Genomic DNA, 26,886 nt, shown 5'->3' with positions numbered 1-26,886 from the left:
ATAGGAGAGAGGCTAAAGGGGAGAGAAATTCTGAGGGAATGGGGAGTGTGGTGTCTTTCAGATGGTGAAGCTGAGAGATTATAGCAAAGCAACAGAGGAATTTATGGAAAAAAATGAAAAAGCAAATGTATTAATCTGGTGAAATAAAAACAGTGCAAGTCAGGCAAGAAACTGAGACTTTCAGGATATGAATCAAAGCCTTTTACTGTGTGTGGGTGTGGGGAAAAAAGATGTATTAAAACAAATATTTGTACTAGAGTGTACATATGTGCCAGTTATACAAAACTTTAATTTTGGTTTAGCTGGTTGGATCTGGTCCATGATGAATTTGGCTGCTGAATTTATACATAAGGTGTGGTCTGGGTTATGGTTTTTTATTTTCATCTTGATTTAGAAACTGCACAGCCCCTAGAATCTGGCTTAGCAAGCTTAAAGTAATGATCCAAACAAATACAAGTCATGGCACTTACAAGCCATATTTGTGTACATGAAAAACATTACTAGGCTAATCAGAAGAGTAAGGCTACATTAGGCTTCACTGAAATTTCTAAGCAACTGTAGCCTTGTCAAAAATGCAGAAACATTGCCTTGCTTTAAGTAGTATTTTACTACTGTAGGAAAAGCAGTTCACTTACTGCCTTTTGATCTCTGTATAGATCAAGTCAGAAGAAATGGAGTTAGCAGTTACGGCAGCGTTACTCGTTCTGTCTGATAAATTGCAGATGAAGTTGAGAAACAGGCTGACCTTCTATACCCATCCCACATAAAACTGATGTGTTAGAAATATCTTGGGAGCTGCTGTGGAGCTTGCTGTGTGCATTGGTCTAAATGCTCATGAGGATGCACTGTTGTAATAGGTTCACACATGGCTGTGTTTCTGACGTGAAAGATCTTGTGGGATGTGTTAACTGCGTTTGGTAGAAAGCAGTCAATACAGTCTGAAAAAGGGCATGTGAGCACCAATGTCCCACAGGCTGGTTGTCCTGGTTTTACAAGATTAATAATTAAGAATAACCAACAGAAAGGACTGCATTTCTTTTTTTAGAACAGTGAAAGTAACCTTAACATCCCTTGAAAGTTGAAATAACATAATTGCTGAATCATTCTTATGGAAACTTCTTTAGATTAATCTGAAATACAAGACGACTGTACTGACGTCCTTAAGGTTTCTTAATGGCTTCGTTGAAAACTTTTGAAGAAATGCTTCTGCAGAGCTCTGTCTTAAGGTCTTGTCTTTTATTGATGAAGCATAGCCTAGTATAGCATAAGTTCTACTTGTAGTGTCCGGTTACTACAACCAACATGCTTTGTCTCTGACAGAGGAATTGCATCCTCTTCCTTTTTTTGGATGACTTTTCTGTTCAAAGAACATGTTGGAAACCTACCCTTTCATACATTCTATTTTTAATCAATCTGGGAAATACTTAAAACAGTAACTGCAGCAAAGCATGTCAAGTACAATAAGCTTATGGAATAGCAAAGCCCAGGTGCCCTTAAAGGGGAGCAAAGTTAGTCAGAGCCATGTACTGTGGCAAAAAGTTCATATTTATTTGTACATCAAACAAGGCAGAGGAATGTCTGCACAGATACATGTTTGGAGCTTCCTAGAGTGCTTTACTGTCGCAACTTCGTATTACTGAAATAGTTTTAATCTTTTTTTTAATGCTGACTACTCACATTGATGGTTAATGCAAAAAAATTCTTTTATCTCTAGTGTCTCGTTTTCTTCACAAGTATTCTTGGAAATATTGATACAAATATTACGGTGATATGTACGATATAGTTTTGTGTGCCTCTCTGTTTCTGGGTAGTCTGCATGATGGAGATTTTGTCTTGGCTCTTCTCACCCAAGCAGCAGTGTATATGTCTGTGCTGATTTTTAGTTCGATATCTGTGATTTTTAGCTATTGTTTCTATGTAAGTTTTTGCTTAGGTTGGTGGATTCAAGTCAGAAATTTTGAAAGGTGAATTAAGTTTGAGGTTATGAAGATCTATTGCCATTTTTTTAAACCTGTTTGCTCATCACCAGTTTTTATTTTGGGCCTTAGGAGTTTTACCAGTTTTTCAGGAAACTCTTGTTCATAGAGCAGATCTGAACTTGATATTCATTTGGAGTTTTTCACCAGTACATATTTAGCGTAGGATGTGTTTTCTTTTTAATTTGGTTAAGGCTTTGTAAAATTGGATGCTGCTTGAAGGGAACCATGCCTTATGGCTGTTTGTTACATTAACAGCATTATTGTAAAAATGCTGACTACAGTCCAAGCACATTAATTTTCCTACTCTCTCATATTAGGAGCTGGGAAATAAAAAAGTGTTTAGTCATAGGATTACCATTTCAGAAGGATCTTTAAAATGCGTTGCACAAGTCAGAGCTGAACTTACAGGTTCTAGTATGCTTAAAAAATGAAAAGCAGACATTTAATAGAAACATTACATTTCTGCAAAAACTGAAATTGAGATGATAAACTTGTAGGTGAATGCTAGAGAAGTCATATACATGCAAGAGGAGAAGTGTGCCGCTTTCACTGTGGTGTGTGTTTTGTTGGTGGTGTTGTTTTTTTTTTATTTGCAGCATCATAACGAAATAGAACATGTTGGTCAGAATTGTACCTCTAGCTGTTATACACAGTAAAACTCTTCCAAGTGGCCTTGGCATTTTTTTGATAGAGTGTATTTAGCTGTACATACAGCCAAACTTCCTTAACACTATTTTGGCTCCGTATAATGTCTGTCCTCAGAATGCCTGCAATAATCTTCTAGTCTAGGTCTGTGCTGCTTTGTTTTCAGGCTTGTGGAAAGGGAAAATATTTAAGATTAATGTAGTTGTGAATTTGTAATTAATGTTTTAGGGGACCAAGTTTGATACTTTGTATGCATCTACATGTACATAAAATTTGGTTCTGGAAACATAACAATTAGGAAGGAAAAAATAAAATGAAGTTCAGATCTGAATTCTGGTAGAGTTATTGGTTAATGAGGAAAAAAAATTGAGAGGTTCAGGAAAGCTTTGTTTTGGGAAGTTGAAAACATCCTTGGTAGTTACAATTCAATTATTTCAAGATTTTTCTCATGGAAATATATCTCCAATCTGTTAATGTTGTGAAGTTATGGAGTTAGGGACTAATGGGAGGCATTCAAACACTCTTACTCAGCAGGCTAATTTAGACATCCTGTATCACTGTGCCCCATTGTAGTCAAAGGCAGAGAGATGGCTCTGCATAGTGTGAATTGGAGTTGGGTCTTTGTTTCTTGATGAAATCTAGGGGGATTTAGCTTGCTCATTTGTCCCGATAAGTTAAATGCCTAAATATGCCTTTTTGTAACCAGGTTGGAAAGAATACTGTTTAAAAAAATTATCTGAACACTGAAAAGAGTAATCTAAAGCAGTGTGAAACTTCTCATTTAAACTGCGATTAGAGGATGGATGGTAGAATAATGATCTGTTAGCTCCTATCTGCAGCTAGGTCACTTTAGCTTTGATCAGTATAGGGTATGTTGGAGTGACTATGATATGATGACATCTAGAGGCTAGACCAAGAATGTTGTGGCTTAAGAAATTCCATAAGGAACTGAGTTTGGAGAGAAAGCTGCTGTCTTCCAAGGTACAATCAGCCTATCAGACTGTCAAAAGCCATCAGCTGTGATGCTTGGAGGCTGGGGTGTGTGTATCTGAGCAGGCAGCTGCACCAGTTTGGTGGAAATATGCAGCTGTGCAGTGTGATAATTGCTGCAGTTGGGATGCTTTATCTGTCCATATTCATGATTGTGTGCAGCTGCCATTTTGAAAGGGGTGACTGGAACATTGGCTACTCTTCCAGTAGATTAAATGTCTGTAAAGGACATATCAAAGTGTTTAAATGTATCATTTTTGAAATGTAGTACAGTTTTTGACACTTACCTATGATCTTGCTGCAGACCCTTGCATATATTTATTCTTGGTCCTTTTTTGAAATAGGATCTTGAGCAGTGATGAAGAAACCATTAACATTTTGAAACTGTATTGGTTTGGTACTGGACAGTTGAAAAGAATAATCATTATTTAACATGCTAGATGTGTTGACCTTTGAATTTCTCAGGGCACAAAACAGAAAAAAGTGAAGTTCCTTTGCCCACTTCCATAGCATATTTGCTTCTCTTCTACTTACATTTACATGCCTGGAATTAAACTAGTATAATACATGTACAGTATGTTGTTCTGGTTGCTTAGATGATTTTAAATGTCCTTATTTTAAATATTTTGACTGCATATCTTTAGCTTCAATTTAGCATTTAGTACCTTTGGCTCCTAAACTGTTTTTTAGAGAAATTCTCCCAAATCTAACCTTCATCAGTTAGGAAGAGCCAACTGGTGCTTATCAATCTTGCCTACGAAACACATGTTGGGAAATATTATGTAAGCTGTTCACTGTGCTAGTTGCACATTTAAATTTATTAAATACTTTAGCAGCTGTGTATGAAATACAATATGCATCCTGTCTTAATGCATAAAGTACTAATAAAAGTTTGAGCTCTACAAGCATGTCCCTTTGTGGGAAATTTTCTTTGACAAGTTGCTATCGAAGCAGTATCTTCAGCGGTCAAGGAAGAATATTTGAAAAATGCCATTTTCATGGTGAAAGAAGGGGGGTGGTGGTGAAAAAGATTAGGTAAGCTAACGTTCACCAAAGGAACCTTTCTGCAAACCTCAGGGCTAGCAACTGTGTCCCTCCTGCACCCCTCTGTGGTATGTCAGTAACACACCCGAGGCAAAAATCACACATCTGTTAAACAGCATTCCCATTATGTTACATGGTTTCTGTTGTAGCTGACTTAGTAGTCTGAGTTCGTAGTGAAGGGCTTTACTTGGTTTTTTTTTTTCCCTCTAAATAACTGTGGGGCTTAAATTGTGGTTTAAAAAAAAATGAAGGAACAAGGAACCTGGAAGATTCAAAAAACTCAAATATAGATATTATTTCTATATCCTCAGCAGGTAAAACTATATTCAGTTCTAGCTGAAATAGTCTGATTTCTGGTCAGAGGAAAAGCATGCAGTGTTATTTTTAGTGAAGAATGGTTGTGACTTTATGTGGGTATATTTTTTTAATGGGCAAAATGATCTCCATTTACAAAATGGATTTCATATTAGCCAAGGGTATATCTGTCAGTGACAGGCAGATCCTTTTAACAAATGACCTGATTTGATTTTAAGTAACATTGCAAGTAGCATAAGAAGAATTAGTGTCCTTTGACTTCTGAAAGATACTCCTATTAGAATTTCCTGTAGCTCTTTGCTTTTTCTGTGATATGTAAGTATTTGCTATCAATAAAATGCTTATTAAGACATGGCAAATGGAGATATCAGGGAGGTGTAGCAGCATTATGAAGAGACTGGTATTGGGCTAGACCCTTTTTCATTAAAGAAAAAGAGCCTGATACTGTTCACTACAGAAAACATGATTTGGAAGTAAATGTAAGATCACAACAGTCAAAATTTGTGGCTTAAACACTGATAAACTAAAAAGAAGACTAAACTATAAAGAAGACTTGGCAATTAAACCAAGTGACCCGAATCTGTTACTGAACAGCGTGTTACTGTATAGTCTGCTTGCTGTAAGAGTCAAATGCAAACCCTGCATTAGAAGGAGAATGTGGATGGACCCCACTGTATCCTCATTAGAAGTGTCTCCGTGAAGGATGTAGCAGCAAAGTGGATAAATGAATACAAGTCAGTGTGATACTATGGCAAATAACCTAAGGCAGTCTTTGCATATGTAAACAAGAAAAACAGGTCAGTCAGTCGGTGTCTTTTATGTATGAATGCAGCACTAGTGCGCTTGAGAATGTGTCTGGGGTTAATGTTTGCATTTTAAATGGATGCTGAAAAAAAAAGTTTGAGAGTCATCAGAAAATGCTATAAGGAATAGAGAACATAGATGTTTATCTGTTTATTTGACACAAAAATCAATTTGCAAGATAGCTTGATTGTTGGTTGGTGATCAGAATCTTCCCTCAGGAGGAGTAATTTATGGTTCTGCAGTTAACTGGAGCAAGGAACAAAAACAGAGGGCAAAGGGTTAGTGGGAACCTTCTGCCTTCTGCAGTGTAAGCAGTTAGCTGTTCGCAGAATTATTAAATGGACACTTGACTTCTAGCTGCTTACATTATGTATGATTGTCCTACAAACAAATCAACCAAAAAAACCCCCAACAAAGCCAAAAAACCAAACCCCACAGAAAACCATAGCAGTTAGATTTGTGGAGTATTTTGAGATGGAAAAAGATTTTGCTCTGAGGCACAACAAAAGCAAGGTCACTTCTTAAAGGTTTTCCAAAGTGAGTGACAGTGCAGCCTGCAGCATGACTAGTAGCAGCCTGTGCTGGGGGAGACTGGGTTTCTCTAATTCAGGCAGTGTAGGCAACCTATTCTGTTAAATTGCCTATTAGGTTAAGCTAGCAAAGAAAGTTTCTTTCTCTCAAGCTTTCAATTTCATCAGAGGTTGCCTGTATAGATGGCAGAAATTCTCCTAAATAGCCTGTTATTAAAGTATATGGTTTTTTTCTACAGAATGTTTTTGGTATTGATTATAATAGTTTTATTTGGTACAGGGGGAAACACTACAGCCAGTTTTAGTATTCACATTATCTGTATTCCTCACTGTTATGTTTTGTCAGATCCAAGTTGTAAGATCAATGTACAGTTTATGGTATGAAGTGCAATGATTTTGGATATATAGCAAGCCAAAGTATCTGATATAATTTGAAGCTGTGGTATAAAGCAAAAATTTTGTGTCATGTTAAGTTTACTTTAATAAACACGTAATAATTTTTTTAGAAAACTTTGCTGCTGTCTCTGCAATACCTGAGGTACCTGAATCAACAAATATTACATAATTTAATAGTTTGCCAGTTTGAAACTATAAAACTACATTTTATGGCTATATTCTCAAAGGAGTAACTGCTTTGTGTTTTGTGGTTTTTTTCAAGGTATGGGCTGAAGCCAAACGACCAAATTTTGGCAGAGGAGAAGCACAAAGAACTGTAAGCTCTTTTATGATGATATACATGCATGTTTTATGTATTTACTTTTCTATGTACATATATATCTTATTATTACAGACCTGAAGCAAAAATTTTGTGTTTTCATAAATAGCTTCTGCTCATCAGTATTGCCTACTGTAAATTACACAACTTGTCTGAAAACTAATTGTTTCAAAAAAAGATTTAAAAAAAATTTTCATTAATTTGTCTTAAAAATTCTTTTCGTAACTGCAGTTGGCACACATGGAATTTAAATGTCTCAGTATTCATGGTAGTTGATGTTTTATGTATGACAGTGATTACACTAACAACTACTGCCTACCTGCAGTATGTCTGTGTGTAAGTGAAATGTTTGTTTATATCTGCCAGAAATGAAAAGGAAGATTTTTTTTTTTTCCAGGTTCAGTGTTGACTCATTATTTTAATTTGCCTACCTGTGTGATATCATGACCATTCCCACCTTTGCAAATTCTCGTCAACACAGTTAGGCTGTGGTGCGGAATGTAGCGAAGAGTCACCAGTGCCCTGTCAGTTATATTGAAATTTTGCCTGTTTTGGCTAATCTGATTTTGTAGCCTAAAAACTCTTGTTCCTGGGGAAATAATATGATCCATTGTTGAATGGATCATTCTTTTGTCTTGCAGGAGAAGTAGCCATAGGAAACTTAATCAAACATTGCAATAAGAGCATCTTCAATTATTTTGCTCCTTTGTTAAAGACGTGCCCAAACCAAAGAAGCTTGCAGTACACATTTATTCTGATTTTTAAATAGTCTTCTGTATTCAGGCAAAATAATCTTTTATATTTTTGCACACTATGTACTAAAATACAAAAGCTCTACATTTGAGTTGAAAGCAAATACTGGGTACTGCACATAAGCATGTGTATATACATTTGGAAAATGCAAAGTAAAAAGGTAGGTGTTGTCTGCATATTATCTAGATATGAGGAAGGGGGCTTCTGAGTTTGTATGCCTGGTTTTGAAACCTTTGGGTTTTTTTTTTTTTCAGTTATGGTAGCTTTTAAAACAGATACTGAAGTTCTCCAAGTTACTGACTTTGGAACTGTATACATGTTTTGAAAGTGGAGGGGACTTACCAGAGCTTGGAATGCTTTCTGTGATGACTGATTAGTTCAATCAAGAGTTACTATATTAAATGGGAGATAAGTACTCACTAAATAAAAGATGGCACAATTGGAACATTCCTGCTTACTTGTATGTGTAAGCACACAGGTTACATAAAAGCAATACTATAATACTTTTTATTTCAGAATTTAGTTTAAAAATTCTCTTGTTCTGAAAGCTCTTCATTATGTGTAGTAATTGTGGTTTTTATTGCTGCTGTGTTTAATTCCTGCACATTAATACCACTGGCTGAAGACCTATACTCAGTGCATGAACTCCAGTTTTCTTCTTGACTCATTCACTTATTTTTCTCCAGGAGCTGCCTGAAAAACGTTCTATGTGAATGTCCTCTTTGCTATCCCTCAAATCTGTATTATGTAACTGCTTTTTTTATGAAGATAGTTGGTATGAAAGACTGTATAAAATGCTTCACTTGTCAGCCCTTGCATAATTTTATTCAGTGTCTTCTCCATGATGACTAGTGGAATATTTATATAAAAGTTGTATTTCCAAATAAGATACAGATTTTTAGGATTACTTTCACTTTTCTTCCTTTCAGGACAGAGATAGTGGGGAATTTGATCCCTTTTGTGTGCATCTGCATGCTTAGATATGAAAAAAAGGTGTTTTATTCTATTTTAAACTTTCAGCTCTTGCACATAATTGTCTCTTTCCATTATTACACTAGCATTATTTTGCATTATTTCATAGTACCCCAAAAGACCTAAGCAGCTTATCCATGTGTAAGATGAGGTAATTGTTTCAGATGAATTAATTATTTATAGCTGTCAGGTTTTTCCATGTTAAAAGTTTGCATATTTCTCAGTAAGGGCATAGATTTCAAAAAGTAAAAATGTATTCTGGTAACGAAGACTTAATTCCTTTAGAAAAATAATTATTTGCTAAAAGCCTTAGTGATTGAATTACTAGCCAAATAAAATTTCCGTGTTTTTTCAGAGAATGGTAAAAGACATTTAACTTGCACTTGTACATCTTGGTAATATACCTGTGACATTAAAACTACTTGAGCTCCAGGCAAAAGACAGGCAACAGCAGTTGCCTTTGATGGGTAGATAAGATTGGTTTTATGTAGAGTACTCTCTCTAATGACAGAGCACTTGTGGATAGCTAATTATGATTAACCCATTAAATGTGTTAGACCATTTTAAAAGATAGAAGCTAGAATTGTTAAAAGTACTAACATGTTGAGGGGTTAAACACAAGTTAAATGACATACAGGTCTGTATTTTGGACAGTACAAGTTGTACTGTGTACACAAGCTTTATTTGCACAATAGATATTGATTAAACTGAACCTTTTGATGTGAGGTATGTCATTTGAAGTAGTTTAAACATACTAAAATCCTGTTTGAGCTTTTTATTTTAAGTATGTTGCATATTACTTAATTGCATATTAGGTACTGATATGTTTACAGCATTTCTTAAATGGAGGGTTGAACTCCTTAAATTAAATAAAGAAAATTCAGTAAAACTGAAGTTTTACACGAATTGGCTGCAACAGAAACCTTTCTTCTGGTTTTTCATTGTTATCACTATGGTAGTTTCTGAGATGATTTATATGCTGTTGGTTGTAATGAAAGAGTTTGAATGTGCTTTTGCCATTGATCTTGGCATCCTGAATGTTGCTGGATACTTGACCAGGGAAAAACTCTCATAGGTCAGTGTCACGTTGTTTCAGGACAGACCTTTGGAACTTTTCTAATATGCTGTGTGCTCTTCTCGGACGATGTTGACTGATGGTACAGAACAGATTAAACAGTGTTGAACCTCAGAGCACTTTCAGTCCTTCAAGCTAAATTCTCTGATTTCATTTACAGATGAGTTGTTAGATACTTAACTATCGTTTTCTGATATTTAAGTAGGCTTTCATATTTAAAAGAAATGCCAGTTCTAAGGAATGGTGCAAGACAACTTACCACTAGGGTAATTGTCGCTGATTTGGTTATAAACTTATTCTTGGGTTCAGTGCCCTTATAACTAAGGTGTTCTCCTGAACCTGTCCTAATGTTTTTAAGTCAAATACAAACAAAATTAGACTCTATGTATTCCTGTTCAGTGATAAAATCCCTCTGCTTAAAATACTTTATCTTCCAGTCTTTGAAATGTCAGCAGCTTTTATATTGATTTACCTGGTAAAGAAGACTTCTTTTGGCATTCTTCATCTAACAGTACCATGATGATTTTTCTGCCTGTCAGATGTCCTTCAGTTTCTTAGAGATCACTTCTATGTAGCTGTTCTTCATAAAAATGTAAATTTTATTCAGTAATGAGTGCCTTATCTCCAAAAGTAATTGGGCCAGCTACACCCTGACTTGGCTTGATCCTGTTGTCCTTGAATCTTAGTTACCTAGAGAGATAAGTACAGCCACTAAGACAGACTGGAGTTGGTTTACAGGCACGGCATCGTACTTAACTTCTATTTTGAGAGCTAAGGTATGAAAGATCACCTTTTTTTTTTGTTCTGCTTCCAATTCACTTGGACTGTAGCAGCCTTTTAAAATTGTGTCTTTTCATTAGTGTATACTTCTTTTTATCTTAAAGGAATTTGTTAGCACTAAAGTTGTAAGTTGATACATATATACATTCTTTCCAATTCAGCTGGAAATACCTACTCCCCTGCCCCAACCAATTCCTGAATGCACAGAAGGTGGAGGTCACTGTCCTGCAGCTCAGCCAGGGAGTGGAATGTGTGGAGGCTCCTTAGCCTTCTTCCATGTAAAATTAGCGGATTAGTTCAAACCATCTTAGTTGATGATCAAGCCAAGCATGCCAACGTTGTAGTGAATCAGATGAGCAATCATACTTGTTTTCACTGGCAGAGTTTGTTACTCTGCAGCAAGAATAACAAAGATGGGGGAACAGTAGTATCTTCAGTTTGCACAGGTGTTTTACAAGGTAAGCATGCATTTGTGGCTGAAGAGGTGTCCTGGAGATGTTTCTCACCTAGCTCAACACAACTAATCCCCTGTAACTTTGAGCAGAGGAAAAAAAGAATTCCATCCTGCAAGACTACTGGGGAAAATTGGACATAATACGGTTGGTGAGGCTTTAATGTTGCGTATGTTTTTCCCCTTCTGAGACCAATAAATAAATATAAACTCAGAAGAAAAATAGAAACATTTCTTCTGACCATTTGTATAGTTCTTTTGCAAGCGTTGCTTCTATTTTTAAATCTCAGAATTGGACTGAATGACTTTAACTGAAGGTCATATTAACCAAGCATAGACTTGTGTGTCTATAGACTTGCATGCATGTGTTGTTGCCTAGGCTGATTTTTTTTTTTTTTTTTTACTATGGTTCCACATCAAAAGTTTTTGAGGACAATAAATTTAAAGCTAGCTGCAGCAGGTGGTGGGGTGTGAGCTAAGTTGTCTTGATATTTAAGTAGAAACACTTAATTTGTTTACCCAATGCCCAATACAGAGTCCTTTTTCACCATGTAGAGTAGCGTTGGCAGAGGTGTTGAGGTTTTTTAGTAATGTTCTTTTTTACTGAAATATGGGCTGTAGCAAAATCTTGGTAGCTTGACTAGCTTGTATGACTAGGCAATTAAAACATATTCATTGTGAGTCTTAAAAGCATTGTTTGGAGCTTAGTGGTACCACTGAGTCTGTAAGCAATGCTTCAGGACACTTGTTTTAATACAGCTTTGACTGCTGGTTGTACGATTTTAGAAACTGTTTTGTTTAAGGAGTTTTGGCCATGATGGAACACTTCATTTTTTTGGAAGTTAGTTGAAGGAAAAAAAGTAAGAAATGTGGCAGCTATTTTGTGCCGCACAGCCACCTCTGCTTTCATAATGTATCCTTTTACAGAGATTAAGGCCCTAAAGTGAGAAAGAGGAAGAAGATAAATACAAGTTTCCTTTCTCTTCAGTCAGCTGTTTGATGTGTTGCAATCAGAAGGGAGGGCAGACGTATTGCTCTGCTGCAAGTTTGCTGAGAGGAATTTATGTAGGTATTTCATTCTTAGCTGCATGCTTGCTATATGAATACTTTTTCATAGTGAAACTGAACGAGAGAGAGAGAGGCTCTTAAGCTTGAGAAGAACTATTTGGGTGACAGATGCAGTTTTGAATTATCTGTAACATCTGGGTTTTTTTTGTGTCTGTTCTGGATTTGCTTAGCCAAGATATATATATGAGTGAGTATTGGAAGGATGAATCTTGGAGACATAGGAGGGCTGTTTGGGGATTACAGACGGCCTGTATGATGCTTGAGAAAGAGTAGAGAAATTTACAGTAGGAGTTTAGAAGTAGTTGGGGTGTGTTAGAAAGCTAGAGGATACGAAAGGGATTTGAACCTGTTCATGGGAATGTTGTAGTGGAGTTTCCTTGCATTTGGGGGGGTTACCATGTGTAAATCACTATCACAACACTTAAGTACAAAAGCTAAGGGACTTGACCCCAAACCTATTTACTATGCAACCATGCCTCATTGATGGTTCAACATGCAGTGAGAGAGGCATGAATACTGGGGACATAAATGGGTGCAACTGTCTGTCTAACGCTGTTTGGAGCAACCAAGCTACAGTATTTTGTGCCACTAGAGGGTGTAGCTTATCTTCAATAACACTTTCAAAAATCCTTCTGTGTATGTTGCTTTTAAAATTTGGTGGCCTGTTGGTGTGTAGTCTCTCTGAAATACCTTTGTTTTTTATCCACCCTGTTTCTTCCAAAACCTAAAAAAGAGGGTAGAAAATTGTTTTGGGGAGAAGAGATATTAAAATATAAGAAATACTAAGCTTTAAACCTTTTGTCGGCCTGCTCAACATATGCTGACAACATAAATGATTTTATGGTTGGGGTGATGCATGAACTTGTCACAGATGTCTGTCAAAGCTGTTGAGTTACTTTATATAATATACCTCACTTGTAATTACATTTGGGTAGATTAGTATATAATATGAAATGTGATTTGGCAATGAAGTAATGTGGAAAACTGTTATGGCAATAACAAGGTGCCCAGCTTTATGAAAAAGCTTACCAACTCTCATCTTTACACAACTTTATTTTAGATTTCGTCCTCATTTTTTAGATCAAGCTATCATACTGTCCTGTTTCCTGATGTAGAGGTTTGTATGAAAACGTCAATCAAAATGTCTACTGTGGAATTGATACTCATTTTTACAAAATGTAATATTTTTATAATTGCTACAAATTAAAACTTCTAAACTACTGTTTTTAATGAATAAATAGTAATTTAGAATGATCAGTCTCTTAAGTTGCCACCTTCTCCCAAAGCAAATATAACTTCTGTTGTATATTGGCACTGATTGTTCTATGACGTGTAATCAAGCACTTCTTTAAGTAAACTTCCATTAAATGCTTGGGAATTCTGTGGAATAAGAATCTGGATGGTGTGCTGTGGATATTTGAAAAACACGTAAATGTAATGAAAGAAACTGATGGTTGGAAAAACTCTGCTGATCTGGAATGCATTTTGCTAATCCTGTTCTTCGGGTCGTTGGCTCCCTCTGTAGAAATTACTTTAAATTGCAGTTTGATTTCTCTGGAATTGTTTTATCACTTCTGTGGTATATATAAAGGCTTGACTACATGTACAAGAAGAATGGTTTATGGTTAGCTACAAAATTTCTATTACAGATTCCTCCCTCTATTTTTCCCTTCAGTTCTCTGCCTGCCCATCCCCCACCCAATTCTTTTGAATGCAGCACCAATGCAAATTAGTGTTACACAAATAATCTCATGAATTCTTGGTAACAGACAATCCTGCGTAAGATTTCCAAAAATTAAGAATCTAAACTATAGCAGAAGGACTTTTGCCTTCCTTGATGGAGGCAGTCTTTACATCTGCTTAAATTTAAACTGAAAAATTGCTAGTGCTAATTATATTGTATAATTTCATTGGGCATCCTGCTGTTGATGATATGAAATAAGTAATCTGCAGGTTACTTATACAGGGTGGTAAACATATTGGATCAATATTTTTAAATTGTGCTTATGTATCAATACAGTATTGTAATTAAGCCTTCTGCCTCTGTTTACGTTATTTTGTGTATATAGTATACTAAAGCAAAACTTTGCAACATAGCTTTATAGGCTCTGTTAGAATATTCTTTATTGTTAAGCAGCTCTTGGAAATAAGTGTTGATTTATTCTTATATGACACAGTGGTTATTTAATATAAAATAGAAAAATTCTGATAATAGCTATGGTTGCAGATAAGAACGAGACTTATGTTCCTCTGAGGAACTTGGTTTTATAGCCTGAGCTGCTTATCTGAGACTGTGTGATACAACACTTCTGTGGTAGTGGGAAGAGGAGAGCTGTAGGGGAAAGGGAAGGATGGATGTGAAAGCCAATGGAGAATCCAGGATATTTTGTACATGTGACATATGAGAACCCAAAAATGAAAGCTCTAAAAACAGCTGCTCTAGAGGATTGAAATTTGCTTAAGTTATGGAAGTTCCTAGAGTCAGATTTATTGTTCTTCTGTAGTCTTGCTGTTGTGGGACTTAATCTCATATATTAATTTTTCTTTTCTTACCTTCAAGAGATGTTTTTCAAGTACCTGTGTCATCTACCTTGATTATCACTACCCTGTTATATGTGGTACAGCAGAGATACCAAAAGATCCTCCAACGGAAAGATGTTTTGGAATATTCCAAACCGTAATTCCAGCTCAAATTTGAGAGCTTTCAGGAGCTCTCACGGTACTGGTTATTGAGTTAAATCGATCTTTCATAATCATTTCTCACACTCTGAAAATATACGCAGGAATAGATGGATTAACATCGACCTGCCTGGCTCTTCTATGTAGTGAGCTAATGAGGTGAGTTACTCTATTGCTCTTTCTGATAGTAATTACTGTTTCTGATAGTAATTACTGTTACTTAGTATGTACTGTACATACTTTGTTTAAAGCAAGGAAATACATTTTTGCTTTTGCTGCATATTCCTGAAATCACCCTCAAGCACAGACTGAGCAGGTAGTCCACAGCACTAAATTGAATGCCCGGACTTAGAAGGTTCAAGTATTCTGAACTCTTATAAAGGGTTTCAGCTTGCCACTCACCGAGTGTTCATAGCAAAGGCTTCACAAACAGCATGAAATAGTTGCACCCTCTTGTCCCCCTGGGGTTCATGTTTCAATAAATGCAGTTTGGGCAGTCAGTGAGGTGTGATTGTCCAGAAGAAGAAGACGACTTTTCCCTCACCACTTCTCTCAACACTTTTCTTATTTTACAACAAATTCAAAAATGGCGTGAAAAATGGTGTTAACTGTATTTTGCATTGACTCCAGGTATGCACAAAGTGCGGTGCTAATACAGTAGCGACATGACTGTGTGCAACCACTGACATATTTGGAGACTGAGTTTTGAATATGCGGACTAATTTTTTCCATAGTGCTGCATATTTCTGTCACTGTAGTGATTTCTTTCAGATAGAGAATGGGATGCGTACTTAAAATAAGATGCAATCTTAAGCTGCAGAGCATGCAAAATCTTCTGAGATCATTATTTCTTAGTCAAGGTAGCTGGAAAGGTTTCTGCATCTTTGTTGCACGGAAGTGCACAATTTAGAATTGGACAAAATCTGTCTTTAGAGTATTAGTTTTTGTGTGTTATGCAATGTAGTACTAAACTTGAGATTTTTCTAAAATTTAGAAATGATTAGTTGGTCATTTTACTAACTTGGAAGATATACTGTCTGTCTTAGTGTCTCAGACAATTAGACAATAAATATAGTAAATAAAGATATTGCTGTGGGGTGGTTTTGAGCTGTCAGGGTAATGAATTTATGCAGCTCTTGCAGTCCACCTTGCAGCTTTGAAGTATTCTGAGAGATAGAATGAGAGTTTAGCTTAACATGGGATTTTTATGCCATTCTTTTACTGTTCTTCTTACATGTTGTATTTTGCTCACAGTTCTCTGGAGACGGCACTAGATGCAGGAAAAAAGTTAATACCTGCCTGAGCATTTTATGAAATTACATTAATTTCATTAATTTCATAAATGTAGTGTGTGTGGAGGAGAATCTTCAGAAAATCTTCTCTTGGCAGATACTTTTTAAATTCTGGTTTTGTTCAGATTTTAATGAAATACACAGCAAAGCTGCTGAAACTGGGGCAATGTTTGAAAGCCCCAGAAAAGGGACGTGCGGTCAGTACTGGTTTTGCCACAAGGTGGTGCTTTATGTAGACTACAGTAAAAGATGTGAAATATCTAAAGCTTTTAACCACTTTAAAGTAATTGGCTGTGCACTGTTGTCTTTTTTTTTAAATACTTCTAAGCTTGAGATGAGGAGGCTTACTACTTTCATAGAGACTATTTAAAAACAATGAAAAAAAAAAAGTATGTTTTGTTGCACATCATGTGCATGCACAGTTTGAGCTTGAGGCAAGATGCACCTAAGTGCAGCAAGCAAATTGTGTGGGGTTTTTGTAACACAGACCACAAACACATTTGGTATTCAGATTACTATGTTAAAAGATTATGTTGTAATAGACAAAATTGCAAAGCCCAGAATGATAGTTTATTTATCTCTTCTCTAAACTCAGTTTTGTTTTGTGGTTTTTTTTTGTTTTTTTTTAGTTTTGTTACTGGTATTATGTGTTTGAGGTGATGTGTTTTAAAATAATTTACACATGTTGCTGGTATGATTATCTAAAAGCTTGCCAATGCAAAAGAAAGTAAAAAATATTCATAATTTAGTTTATACTCATTTTTTTGATAATCCTAAGAGTAGACAGAGAATTCAAGCTTTCACTATTTTTGCATTTTAATGAAAAAATCTGCTGTAACAGAAGATATACTATAACTGAATTTTAAAATGAAGACATCTTTCATTTGATTTTTGAATAGTTTCAAGCTTTTGTGAACTCTTAGAATTTTAAAAATAGAACTTATTGCTTGATGACACCTCTGTGTGCATGTTCTGTTTAAATGCATAAAGTATGTAATTTATTGTTTCTTCATAATTCCGTAAGACACATAGTCAGGGTATAATGCCACCGTTTTTCCTAAATAATCAGGTAATGAGCTGTATTGTTGTGTAGTGCTGTTGTTCTTGGACATTTGCGTGCTTTTCAGTGAATAACAAGGTATATATTTTTCCTGTGCTGGGACTTCAATTTTCTCATTTAACATCTTTTTCAGTGTTTAGAACTGAATCGTCAGAGAAATTCAACTAACGTCCTGCTTGTTACTCTATTGTAAAAAAGGCATGATCACATCAGATATTCCATTTCCAAAGCTGCTAATGCAACATCACTCTCTTCACTAATTTAGCTTTAAAAATATCCTCATTTGCAGATGTAAGTGCCCCAAATAAAAAATATAATAAGCTGTATAGTTTATCAGCAACTGAAAGAATAGATAAGTCTCTGTTGTCCATTCAGTCTTTTCTGGGTTAAGCTTAACCCCAAGAGTACCAATTAGCACTCAGTATAGTGGATTCTGCTATTTCAAAGGAGGTGATCATCTATCAGAGCAGATTAAATGGCTCGTGTGAAAATAATTTAGCTGCCCATTAATTGCCTTTTCTTTCATAGAACTTCAGAAAGAGACCTCAAGAGATCATTTAGTTTCATTCGCCTAATCCAGCTAGAGATGCATGTTTGTCATTCCTGGCAGATATTTGTCTAGCCTTCTCTAAAAGTCTTTGGAAATAGTAAGATGTCATGTGGAGACAGTGCCATCTTACTGCATGATCTGTATTGGTGTGCCGCTTCACTCCCATTGAAAAGTTCCCCCTCCCTGCACTAAATCTAGGTTTTAATCAGTTCTGAATACAGTTCAGTTCTATTAGCTGTCCTATTCTCCACTGACACAGAGAACAGATTATTCCCTTCCTATTGGTTTTATTTTTATGTTCTCAAGTCTGTCCTTTTCTCCTCATCTGTAGACTGGAGAATGCAGGATACATCCCTTCCTGCAGATCACATCATCTCAACTTCTTTCCAACTTCACTGCTTTCCTCTGGCCTCCCTCCAGTTGTTTTAGGTGCTTCATGAAGTGTGTTGCCAAAAATGGGATGGAATCTTCCAGCTGTGGTCTTGCCGTAGGTAGTGTGGAATTCCTAAGGCATCAAATTAAAATACATTAAACTCAAAGCTGACAGAGTGCAGTATTCTGAGAAGTAATATTGGAATTGTAAATATTTATCTTTAAATTTTAATTTTCTTGTCACTTTGGAGATGCTGGTTGGTATGCCTTAGAACTAAAAAATAGTTTGTTATTAACATTCAGATTAATTAAGAAACAAGACTAATTAAAAAAGCTTAAAATTTACATCATCTATTACTTCATATGTTTAGGATTTAGTTTTTTTAAGTTCAAAAGTAAATGTACTACTAATTAACCCCTATTCAAACATGATTGACTGTTCCTCCCCCCTCCCTCCCTGAGTGAATGAACTCAGGAAAAGAAAGTAGATGCTGTAAACAATTCAGATAATTGCCTCTCAGAAGTCCTTTGGATACACCTCATAAAACAACAAAATAATGTTCCATGTTTAATTCCCGGAAGTGTTTCTTTGACTCAAATTTCTAATGTGGCTTCAGAGAATTGAAAATTGCTGTTTTGGAATGGCTGCTAGTTTGTGGTGGTGTTGGGAATGGATTGTTCTTTGCCTCCTGGTAAACAGGAAACCATGAGTTGAGGGCAGTTTGTCATCATTTTCAAATTGGAGTGATCAAAGGTGTATATAATTTATTTAAGAAAAACAGTTTTTGTTCTTCTGAAGCAGGTTTTATAGATGAGCCTTCCTGTTACAAGAAATCATGGTACAAAATTTGACAATTCTGTTTCGTTATAGAAGTTCCCCTTTGCATCAAATCTGCTGTAAGAGCATGAAGTGGCAGAGGGCTTGCAGGATGAAACGCGGAACTAATGGCCATAAGTCAACTAAAGAGTGGAGAAAGAACAGTGAAGAGGGAGTTGGATAAATTACAGAATGCACAGGAATGCGATGGGGGAAAAAAAGGCAATGGTTCTAAACTGGGGAGCAAAAACAGTGTAGGATTGGCAGGACGAGGCCATATGCAAAGAGGAATATGCGTATATATTTGCTAGGGTAAGGTTCTGTGCATCTATACACCCCATAGGCAAAAATGTAGAAAAAAGCAGAGTAGCCCGTTGTATGAGGAAAATATTGAGACTTAAGCCGTTTTATTAGTGTGATGGAAGAGATCACTTAAAGTTGAGTGTCTGATTTAATCAGGACACCTAGAAGCCCTTGCTTAACAGTGTAAGTATATATGTCCGGTATGGATATGTGGTTTTACATTTGCAGGGAGATAAGTTTGTGTTTTAGTGTAAAGCTGATTTGCTTTCTTACTGATTATGAATAGCCTTGAAGACTTGCCAGGAAACATCTCATCTTCTGATCTACATACTTATATAGCTCAGTAATCATTGTATATGAGTGTCTCAGACATTTAAATTGATTTGTTCTTACAGCTTTCTGTTAGATAAGATTGTAATTTTATGGATTTGTGGCCAAAGCAAACAAGGAATGTAGCTGGCTCCAAATTGCATGGGAAACTTGCTGCAAATTCAGAAGCTGTGTGCCTTAACCACTGAGCCATCTGCTTATTCTGAAGGAGGTCTCCTGCCCTAATACCATACTGACTATATGATCAGATGACCTTGCTTTACAAGAAGTGGAAACAGCAACTGACACACACTGCAGCTTCTGTCCCCAAACCAGTGATCACAGATGGAGCGCAGCTGCTGCAAGGGATTCAGTGGTACCTTCTGCCTTCTGGTCACATGAGTCAGCTGGTGCAGTTGCAGCTGCAGATGCCAGTGTCTCTGCTGAGCAGCTGAAACCAATAGACGTTATTCAGGCTGGTGCAGGATTGTGTGGGAGGTGATGGAGATAAACTCCCTGTGCCAGTTAAGTGTCTTAAGCACCCTTCCCCCAGTTCATGCGGCCTGGCCCTGTCTCTTAAAGTGATGTAGCTGGCTCTGATTTTGAGGGGAGTTAACAATAGAGCTGCAGACAGGGAGAATATAAGGGTATTAATTCATTTCAGTTATTGATTTCTAATATCTGTAGAAACAAAACTGAATACACACACATTCTCCTGTCCTGCTTGTCCTAGATTTAGGTCAGTGGGATGTGTGCAGGTCTTGTATTGGACTATCAAAGATAGGAAGATAAAATCAGTCTTCTACTGTATTGAAAAAAGTATTTTTGGAAATTCAGTATTAGTGCAAAAATGTATTGAGTGCTTTAAGTGGAAAGTGAATATTTAAACAAGATATGCAACTACAGTAGTTAACACTGTGCTTTTAGACTGTAGTGACAAGTTAACTTGCAGATTTGGTGAAAGCTGAGATGGGCTACTCTAATTTGCTTCTGAACTCACTTAAATAACTTTTCTAAAGTAGGTGATCTCTTCAGCTAACATTTCTAGCATTCAGCAACAGTAAAACATGTCTGTATGCAACAGTGAATAAGCGTACCATTCCCTTCTGTTGGCACAGTCCTGCACAGATTTCTGAATTCTTTTAAAAAAAAAAAAAGTTTTGGGTTATAACCCTAGCAGCAGCTATGGGAATGTTTTGAAACAGCAGCTTTTTTAAAACTTCCCAGTGTGTGAACCCACTGAATCCCACTTCACAAAGAAGAGAAAATCATGCCATCATAGTTGTCCAAATACATGTGTTAGTGGTTGATACAATTTATGGGAGTCTTTCCTAAATTGGAAGGATGTTCTTGTGTCAAGGTTTGTACACTGAACTATTACACTGTGTGGCTCTCTGTTTATTTATTGTCTCTACTCTGAGAAAAACACCCCGCAAATATCTTTAAAACCAGTTCTTTCTTTCTCTATACCTGTCATGTTTGTTATTGCAGATAGCAATTACTGTACAACAGCCTTTTTTCCCTGTATTTTCTTTCTTGATTTCTTTTGGCTCTGCCACAGGTGCTTACCATGAGTAGAGTTCACCATTCTGGTACCTGAAAATATAAAATATTCTATCGTCTGAGGAAATAAGGCATCAACCAAATGAATAGAAGGGAAAAACTTAACTGAAGATGAATAAAAAAAAATAGAAGGAGGAATGAGCAGGCCTGAGATACACAGAGAACAGTTCTTGGGGTTTTTTTGGCGGGGGAGTGTGGGGGTTTTTTAAGTATATACTGAGAAGACATTGAATCATTTTCTACCTAAAAAGCAATAAGAAGCTGCCTAGTTCGAGGGGAAAAAAGCATTTTCAACCTCCAGTGAATATATTTTAGCATTGGAATAAAATTGCATTACAGATCTTGTAAATACTACAGGTTGCAGAATCTTATATTTGATACTTGAAGTTCAGTGTTGGTTTTGCACAATTATTTGTATGTGCTCTTTTCACACTCTGCTTGTACTGCATTTCCTGCCAAGATCCCTATATTCTCGGGATGCTGGCTGCTCAAAAAACCGTGATTAAAAGTGGAAATACCCTGCTTAGCTGCATTACAGTTGCTCCAGCAGGATCACAAAAGTAAGTGAACTTCTTAAAGGGAAGATATTGCCACTGGATGGTGCTATTGTTATGTTATTTAACTTGCATTCTGTGATAATGTGGATGGCATGAAATCTCCACCTCTGTCCTCCCCAAAGATTTTGTTAAGATCTGCTGCAAGAAAATCCTGTATATACAAGTCACAGTTCTGACGGGAAAATAGTCATCCTTAACCTGTACCTTCACAAAGGTTGGGCAAGGGTAATTCTATCTGGTGTGATCTGTATTTGAGCTTTGCAGGTGAATGTTTAATACAAGTTTGGATGAGAGCCTGCTGCTTGGTAATACAGTTGTTTTTATGGAAGGTGATGTTCTTGAGGAATGGGTTATATTTGAGCCAATCAGCTCTGTGAAATCAGCATATTCATAATACATCTAATTATCCAGAAAGAGATGCTGAGTTACTGAAATTGTCACTTTGAATGGTTTCCTAACAAGGGGACTGTCTTTTAAAACGGCAGGGGTTACATAGTTAGCTACCTATTACATTACAAAAAAAAAAAAGTTTTGACTGTTTTATGCAAATATACTGCATTGCCTTGTATAAATGAGAAGGTAAATCAGCTTTTGAAAGCCCTTCATGTTTTTTGAGGGGGGAGAAAATGAATTCTTCTTATAAATTTGCATTTCAAGAAGTAAATAACTACTTGAAAAGATGCACCTTCTTTTAAAGATTGCAGTTTGATAAGCTAGAGATTTGAGAGTTAAAATGGCTTTAGAAATTTTTGAAATTCATCTTTGAATATGCTATGAACAATTGGAAACGTACTCCAATTTTCCTATAAGCTGGTTTAAAAATGATGTATTTTTTTGTGCTTGCTCTCTCTCCCTCTTCCATTTTCTTTCACACATTTTGATCTGTTCAGAGCAATTGGAGTAAATTTTTTTAAGAGGCCTGGGAGAGGAGAGGAAGGAAAAAACAACCCCAGAACCTAAGAAAACTATTGCTCCTATCAGTCCTGACTTCGGAAGAAATAGAGATTTGGCAAGACACCATCTTGTATATTTGTAGCCTATCTCTTTAACCAAATGAGGTATCCTGTATCTGTCTTCTAATAGTTCTTATGCTCAGTGGGCAATATCATAACCATATTTGACAGGGCAGCAAAAATATGTAGGATAATAAGTTACTTCAGGTTTCAAGCAAGTTAGTGGCTTGATAAAGAAGAGAGTCCCATGGAGGGAAAGGTTGGTAGAACTCAGACATTATTTGCTTCCATCAGCATCATGCCTAGATGACTGGAACAGCCTATGGTTACTACCCCGTCACCCACAATGCAGGGAACCCCAAATCAGTAGGTCCTCCCTTTTCATCAGCCAAACATCTAGGTTGGAGGAGGTGGGAGAAGATGAGGGTGAAAGGGTACTGTGTTGGGACTTCAGGAACATGAAAGAGAAGTAAGGCTATTGGGGTAGGAACTATAGAATATGCTTTCTTAAGAAACCAGACTTCATTATTTCTCTGATTGAGAAGCAGTTTTACATTCAGCAGGTATATCTTTCAAGAGGCTACTTGTTGGATATGCTCATTACTTATTGAAATCAGAAGCTGTTTGCTTGTTCCATCTGCACCTGGAAGACCTTAGTTTGTTTATGCTATGTATGGTACATCTGTCCAGGAGTTCTAACTTTCATTTTATTACTTGTACTTTTCTAAAATAAAAGTAGCTATCCTTTTTTTTTTTTTTTTTTTAGATTTCTTTCAGTTGTCAGACAACCTGTTCCAAAGTCTCTGTTCTAACAGGCACAGATTTCAGTCTGTTGCTTTTGGTGCAGTTATTTCATACGCTTAATGTTAATTTTTTTCCTTTCTGTCTCAACCCATTAACTCCTTTACTGCGTTTATTTTACTTGCTGTTGTAGCTGTTAGCTCTGTCTAGCACAGACATTGTTGATGGCAACTTAAACTTTTGAGATAACAGTAAGTATATACTCATACAAAGCAATGCTATGTATCTTGAGTTCTCTGAGAGAAGGCAATTCTTCTCCTAGAGCTCTGCTCAAGAACAGGGGTTGGGATGAGGCAGAATGAAGTTAGACTGTGAGGAGCTGGCCTGAAAGGCAGAGGAACTATTTCTGAGAGAAGTCTTGGAAACTATTCAGAGGCTTAGGGAGATGGTGCGCTACTATTGGGTGTAACTACAGATCCTTGGTGCCAGATGGGGAGCAAGAGAAGGTGCAGGGAGTCCCTGCCGGAAACTGAAGTGCAGCAATTTGACAGGAAGTTGGCCAGCATACTTTGGAGCTTGGTGTGAGGGTTTTTACAACAGTGATAAGTGGTATTGATCTTATTATACCTGAAGTGTCTGTTGGGCTGAACGCTATGGGATGTACTTACTTGAAACAGGCTATTTATGTATAGATATGTTGTGGGTGGTCGAAGTTGAAAAGAGGTCTAAAATATTAGGCTAAATATGTCAAAGGCATAATCTAAAAAGTTTATGAATTAATGGATCAATTTCTCTTGCATTGAGGGTTGAAAAGATGAAGAGATTTAATTCTAGCTGAAAATCCCCTTTGTTATTACTCAGTTCCCTGTATGGCAGACGGTAGAAATGTTTAAATATTTTTAATAGAATATGTAACTCTTTCCACTCAATACAAGCAAATGGATAGCTAAAGATACTGTTATTTTTTTCAAACTTCCAGTCTCCACTTAAGTTTCTTAAAATCCCTTGGCATTCAAAAAGACCTAAAATGCTTAAAAGTAAGTAAAATGAAGATCTTAGCTAATGTTAATCTTATTGCATCTAAAGGCACAGCAGTGTAAGCTGGATGACTCGTTTTAGTGTGATATATTTTTATTTCTTCATCTTTTGAATATCTGAAGATGATGTGTTTCAGAAATCAAAAATGAAAAAAAAACCCCACACCTTTGCATTCTTCTTTGTGTCCATCTCCCTGGGACAAACTGAGGTCATCTACAAGATCAAATACCTACAAGAACCTGTGTACTTGTAATTGAAGGTGGAAAGTCTTCTGTAGAGTGTTCACTGGACAATGTCATGTCCGTGTGAGTTATTAATGAAATTTGATTAATATATTTTATGATTTCTTTGATCATACTTTGTTTTACGTCTTTTTGTAGGCTTATTATAAAATAATCTGTCATTTAACAGCGGGGAAAAAAGCTGACATTATGTATATCTGTAGCTATTTTCAAATTCTTCATGTTATGATGGAACCAAAAATGAATTGTCCATACAAAAAAGTTTCAGTAATTGGAATGAAATTTAAGAATCACTGTAGCTAGGTACATGATTCCAGATACACCTCAGTTTTTCAGTTTTTTGGATTTTTTTTCTTGATTATTAGGTCTGCATGTGAAAATGATTACATTCTATTATGTGACTGCTACTATGCCCTCTGGCTTCTGTATGAAATAGCTAAGCAGAATTACCACTTGTTTGAAGGAGCATGAAATCCTAGATACGTTCCCACGTGGAAGACTCATGTTCAGTGTGTCATAGCTCTGTCTCACTTAAATTCTTATTACTAGAGATTCATTTTCTGACTGTAATGAGGTAACACATCACAAACTCATGTTTTAGTCAGTGTGATTGTGAATACAGATAGGGTGTTCAACAACCAAGATGTAGTAGTAGCATATGTCTTTTTTAAAATTTATAATATACAGTAGTCATGATAGATTTCATAAAACAGATATTATTTCAGAGCATCCAGCTTCATTTGGTAAATAAAGAGAATTCTTTAAAGACACCATCTGTTCAGACCTCATGTTTTTGAGTCCAGTATCTTCTTAGTGTAGATTCATGAATCTTCTCTGATTATTAGCAGTCCCTTCTCCAACATTTTCCAGTTTTCAGTATATTTTAACTTTTCTTTCCCAGCTATCAATTTTTTTTTCTTGATCCATTCCCTTACGTAAAAGCAGTTAGAACTCAGGATTAGACATTAGTGCCCATTGTTACCTCTTTGTTCTCCCTTGTGTCTTGGGATACTATTCAAACTGTCTTGTAAGAGTGAGAATCCTTAATAGCTGCATTTTAAGGAGAGGGAAGACTGTGGCCTTTTATACTACTCCTCTGTCTTTTTTTTTTTTTATATCCTGGATTCTTCTTCATCTATTCTCTGTATCACAGTTGAGTTAAATCTGTAAGCTGGCTTTCATTTGTCACCCTGTTGTCTCACTCTTTCTGAAAGATGGGGCACTGGAGTTGTCCCATTTCAGGCACGCTATGACTGGCTCCTGTCTGTGGGAGCTCTGCCGTTCACTGTGGGGAGAGACATGCACAAGTAGAAGAGGAGTGTGAAAACCTTGGAGTTCTGCCAGAAACAGCTTGCCTCGTATGCAGTACTCTTCTTCTGGTGTAAAAGCTTCAAGCGCTAGAGATGTTGTCCCAGACTTGACAACAGCCTACAAGTGTCTTGATAGGGAGAAAACGCAGAGTGTTGGAGAGTGTTTTTTAGTATGAAAGAGAAGCAAACCAAGATTAAATCAATCTGGGAGCTTAAGACATGCAAACTGATCTAAAATGAAGCATGCTGAAATTGGCAAGCTGGTTGAATGAAGGAATGAAAATCCTGCAAGCGGTATCTTGACAATTATGAAACAAATTATTTTTCCTTGTTAAGTCTTTAATAAACTGGGGCAGGGGAAAGCATATGCAGATGTTAGATTTTGCATTAAACCCCAAAGCCGCATTGAGAGGGAACACAGTATGTAAATTTCTCATATTACATCATGACTTGTTTCTGAATGCTTGGCGTTATTTAAAACAACTTTGTTGAATTGGATGAACTTTGATCCTAATGAAGAACATTTGATCATATTAAGTGCAGACTTCAAACTGGTGTTTATCTTGAAGAAATGTTTGCAAGTAAGTATTATATGTATATCTAAACAATCTAAAATTACTATTTTTAGTGTATTATATGTTGATATGCAAATTTCTGTTAGCCCAAGGAGTGTATTTACTTATTTACTGCTTTCCAAATCGTGCTTGATGTTCCAGTTTCTCTTAGCAGAAAAAAGCATTCATTTTATGGACTTTCCTTTTCTTCCTGCTCTTTCAGCATGCAAATGTAGGTTTGGAATGAGGCTGTATAGACTTGACCTTAAAGGATGCAAGGTGCTGTTAGCCTAACCCTTTCTGGTGCTGATAGAGTGACAAGTCATTTACTCCAAGTAACATGCCTTGGGGGCAGTCCCTGCTATAGCCTTATCTTCTTTGTGTACTTTGCAGTGGAAAGGTGAGATTATGTCTATGTTTTTGGG

General features: G+C 36.4%; 1 protein-coding gene across 3 annotated transcripts in view; it reads left to right on the top strand.

Annotated features, from left to right (window-relative positions):
* ADK (adenosine kinase) overlaps nucleotides 1-26,886 on the top strand; it is a 300,617-nt gene that overhangs the window by 29,902 nt on the left and 243,829 nt on the right. For 2 of the 3 annotated variants that reach the window (XM_075155350.1, XM_075155351.1), the window contains exon 3: nucleotides 6,966-7,019. The exons of the other annotated variant lie outside the window; for it this stretch is intronic. In XM_075155350.1, the coding sequence (XP_075011451.1) occupies nucleotides 6,966-7,019 (54 nt within the window). The remainder of the gene's footprint in view (nucleotides 1-6,965; nucleotides 7,020-26,886) is intronic. 3 annotated transcript variants of the gene reach the window in all.

The sequence above is a fragment of the Calonectris borealis genome, chromosome 7, assembly GCF_964195595.1.
Source record: "Calonectris borealis chromosome 7, bCalBor7.hap1.2, whole genome shotgun sequence".
In the NCBI taxonomy this organism is placed as follows: Eukaryota; Metazoa; Chordata; class Aves; order Procellariiformes; family Procellariidae; genus Calonectris; species Calonectris borealis.
Note: the sequence above shows the minus strand (reverse complement) of the source record. Positions and strands in the feature narration are given on the sequence as shown.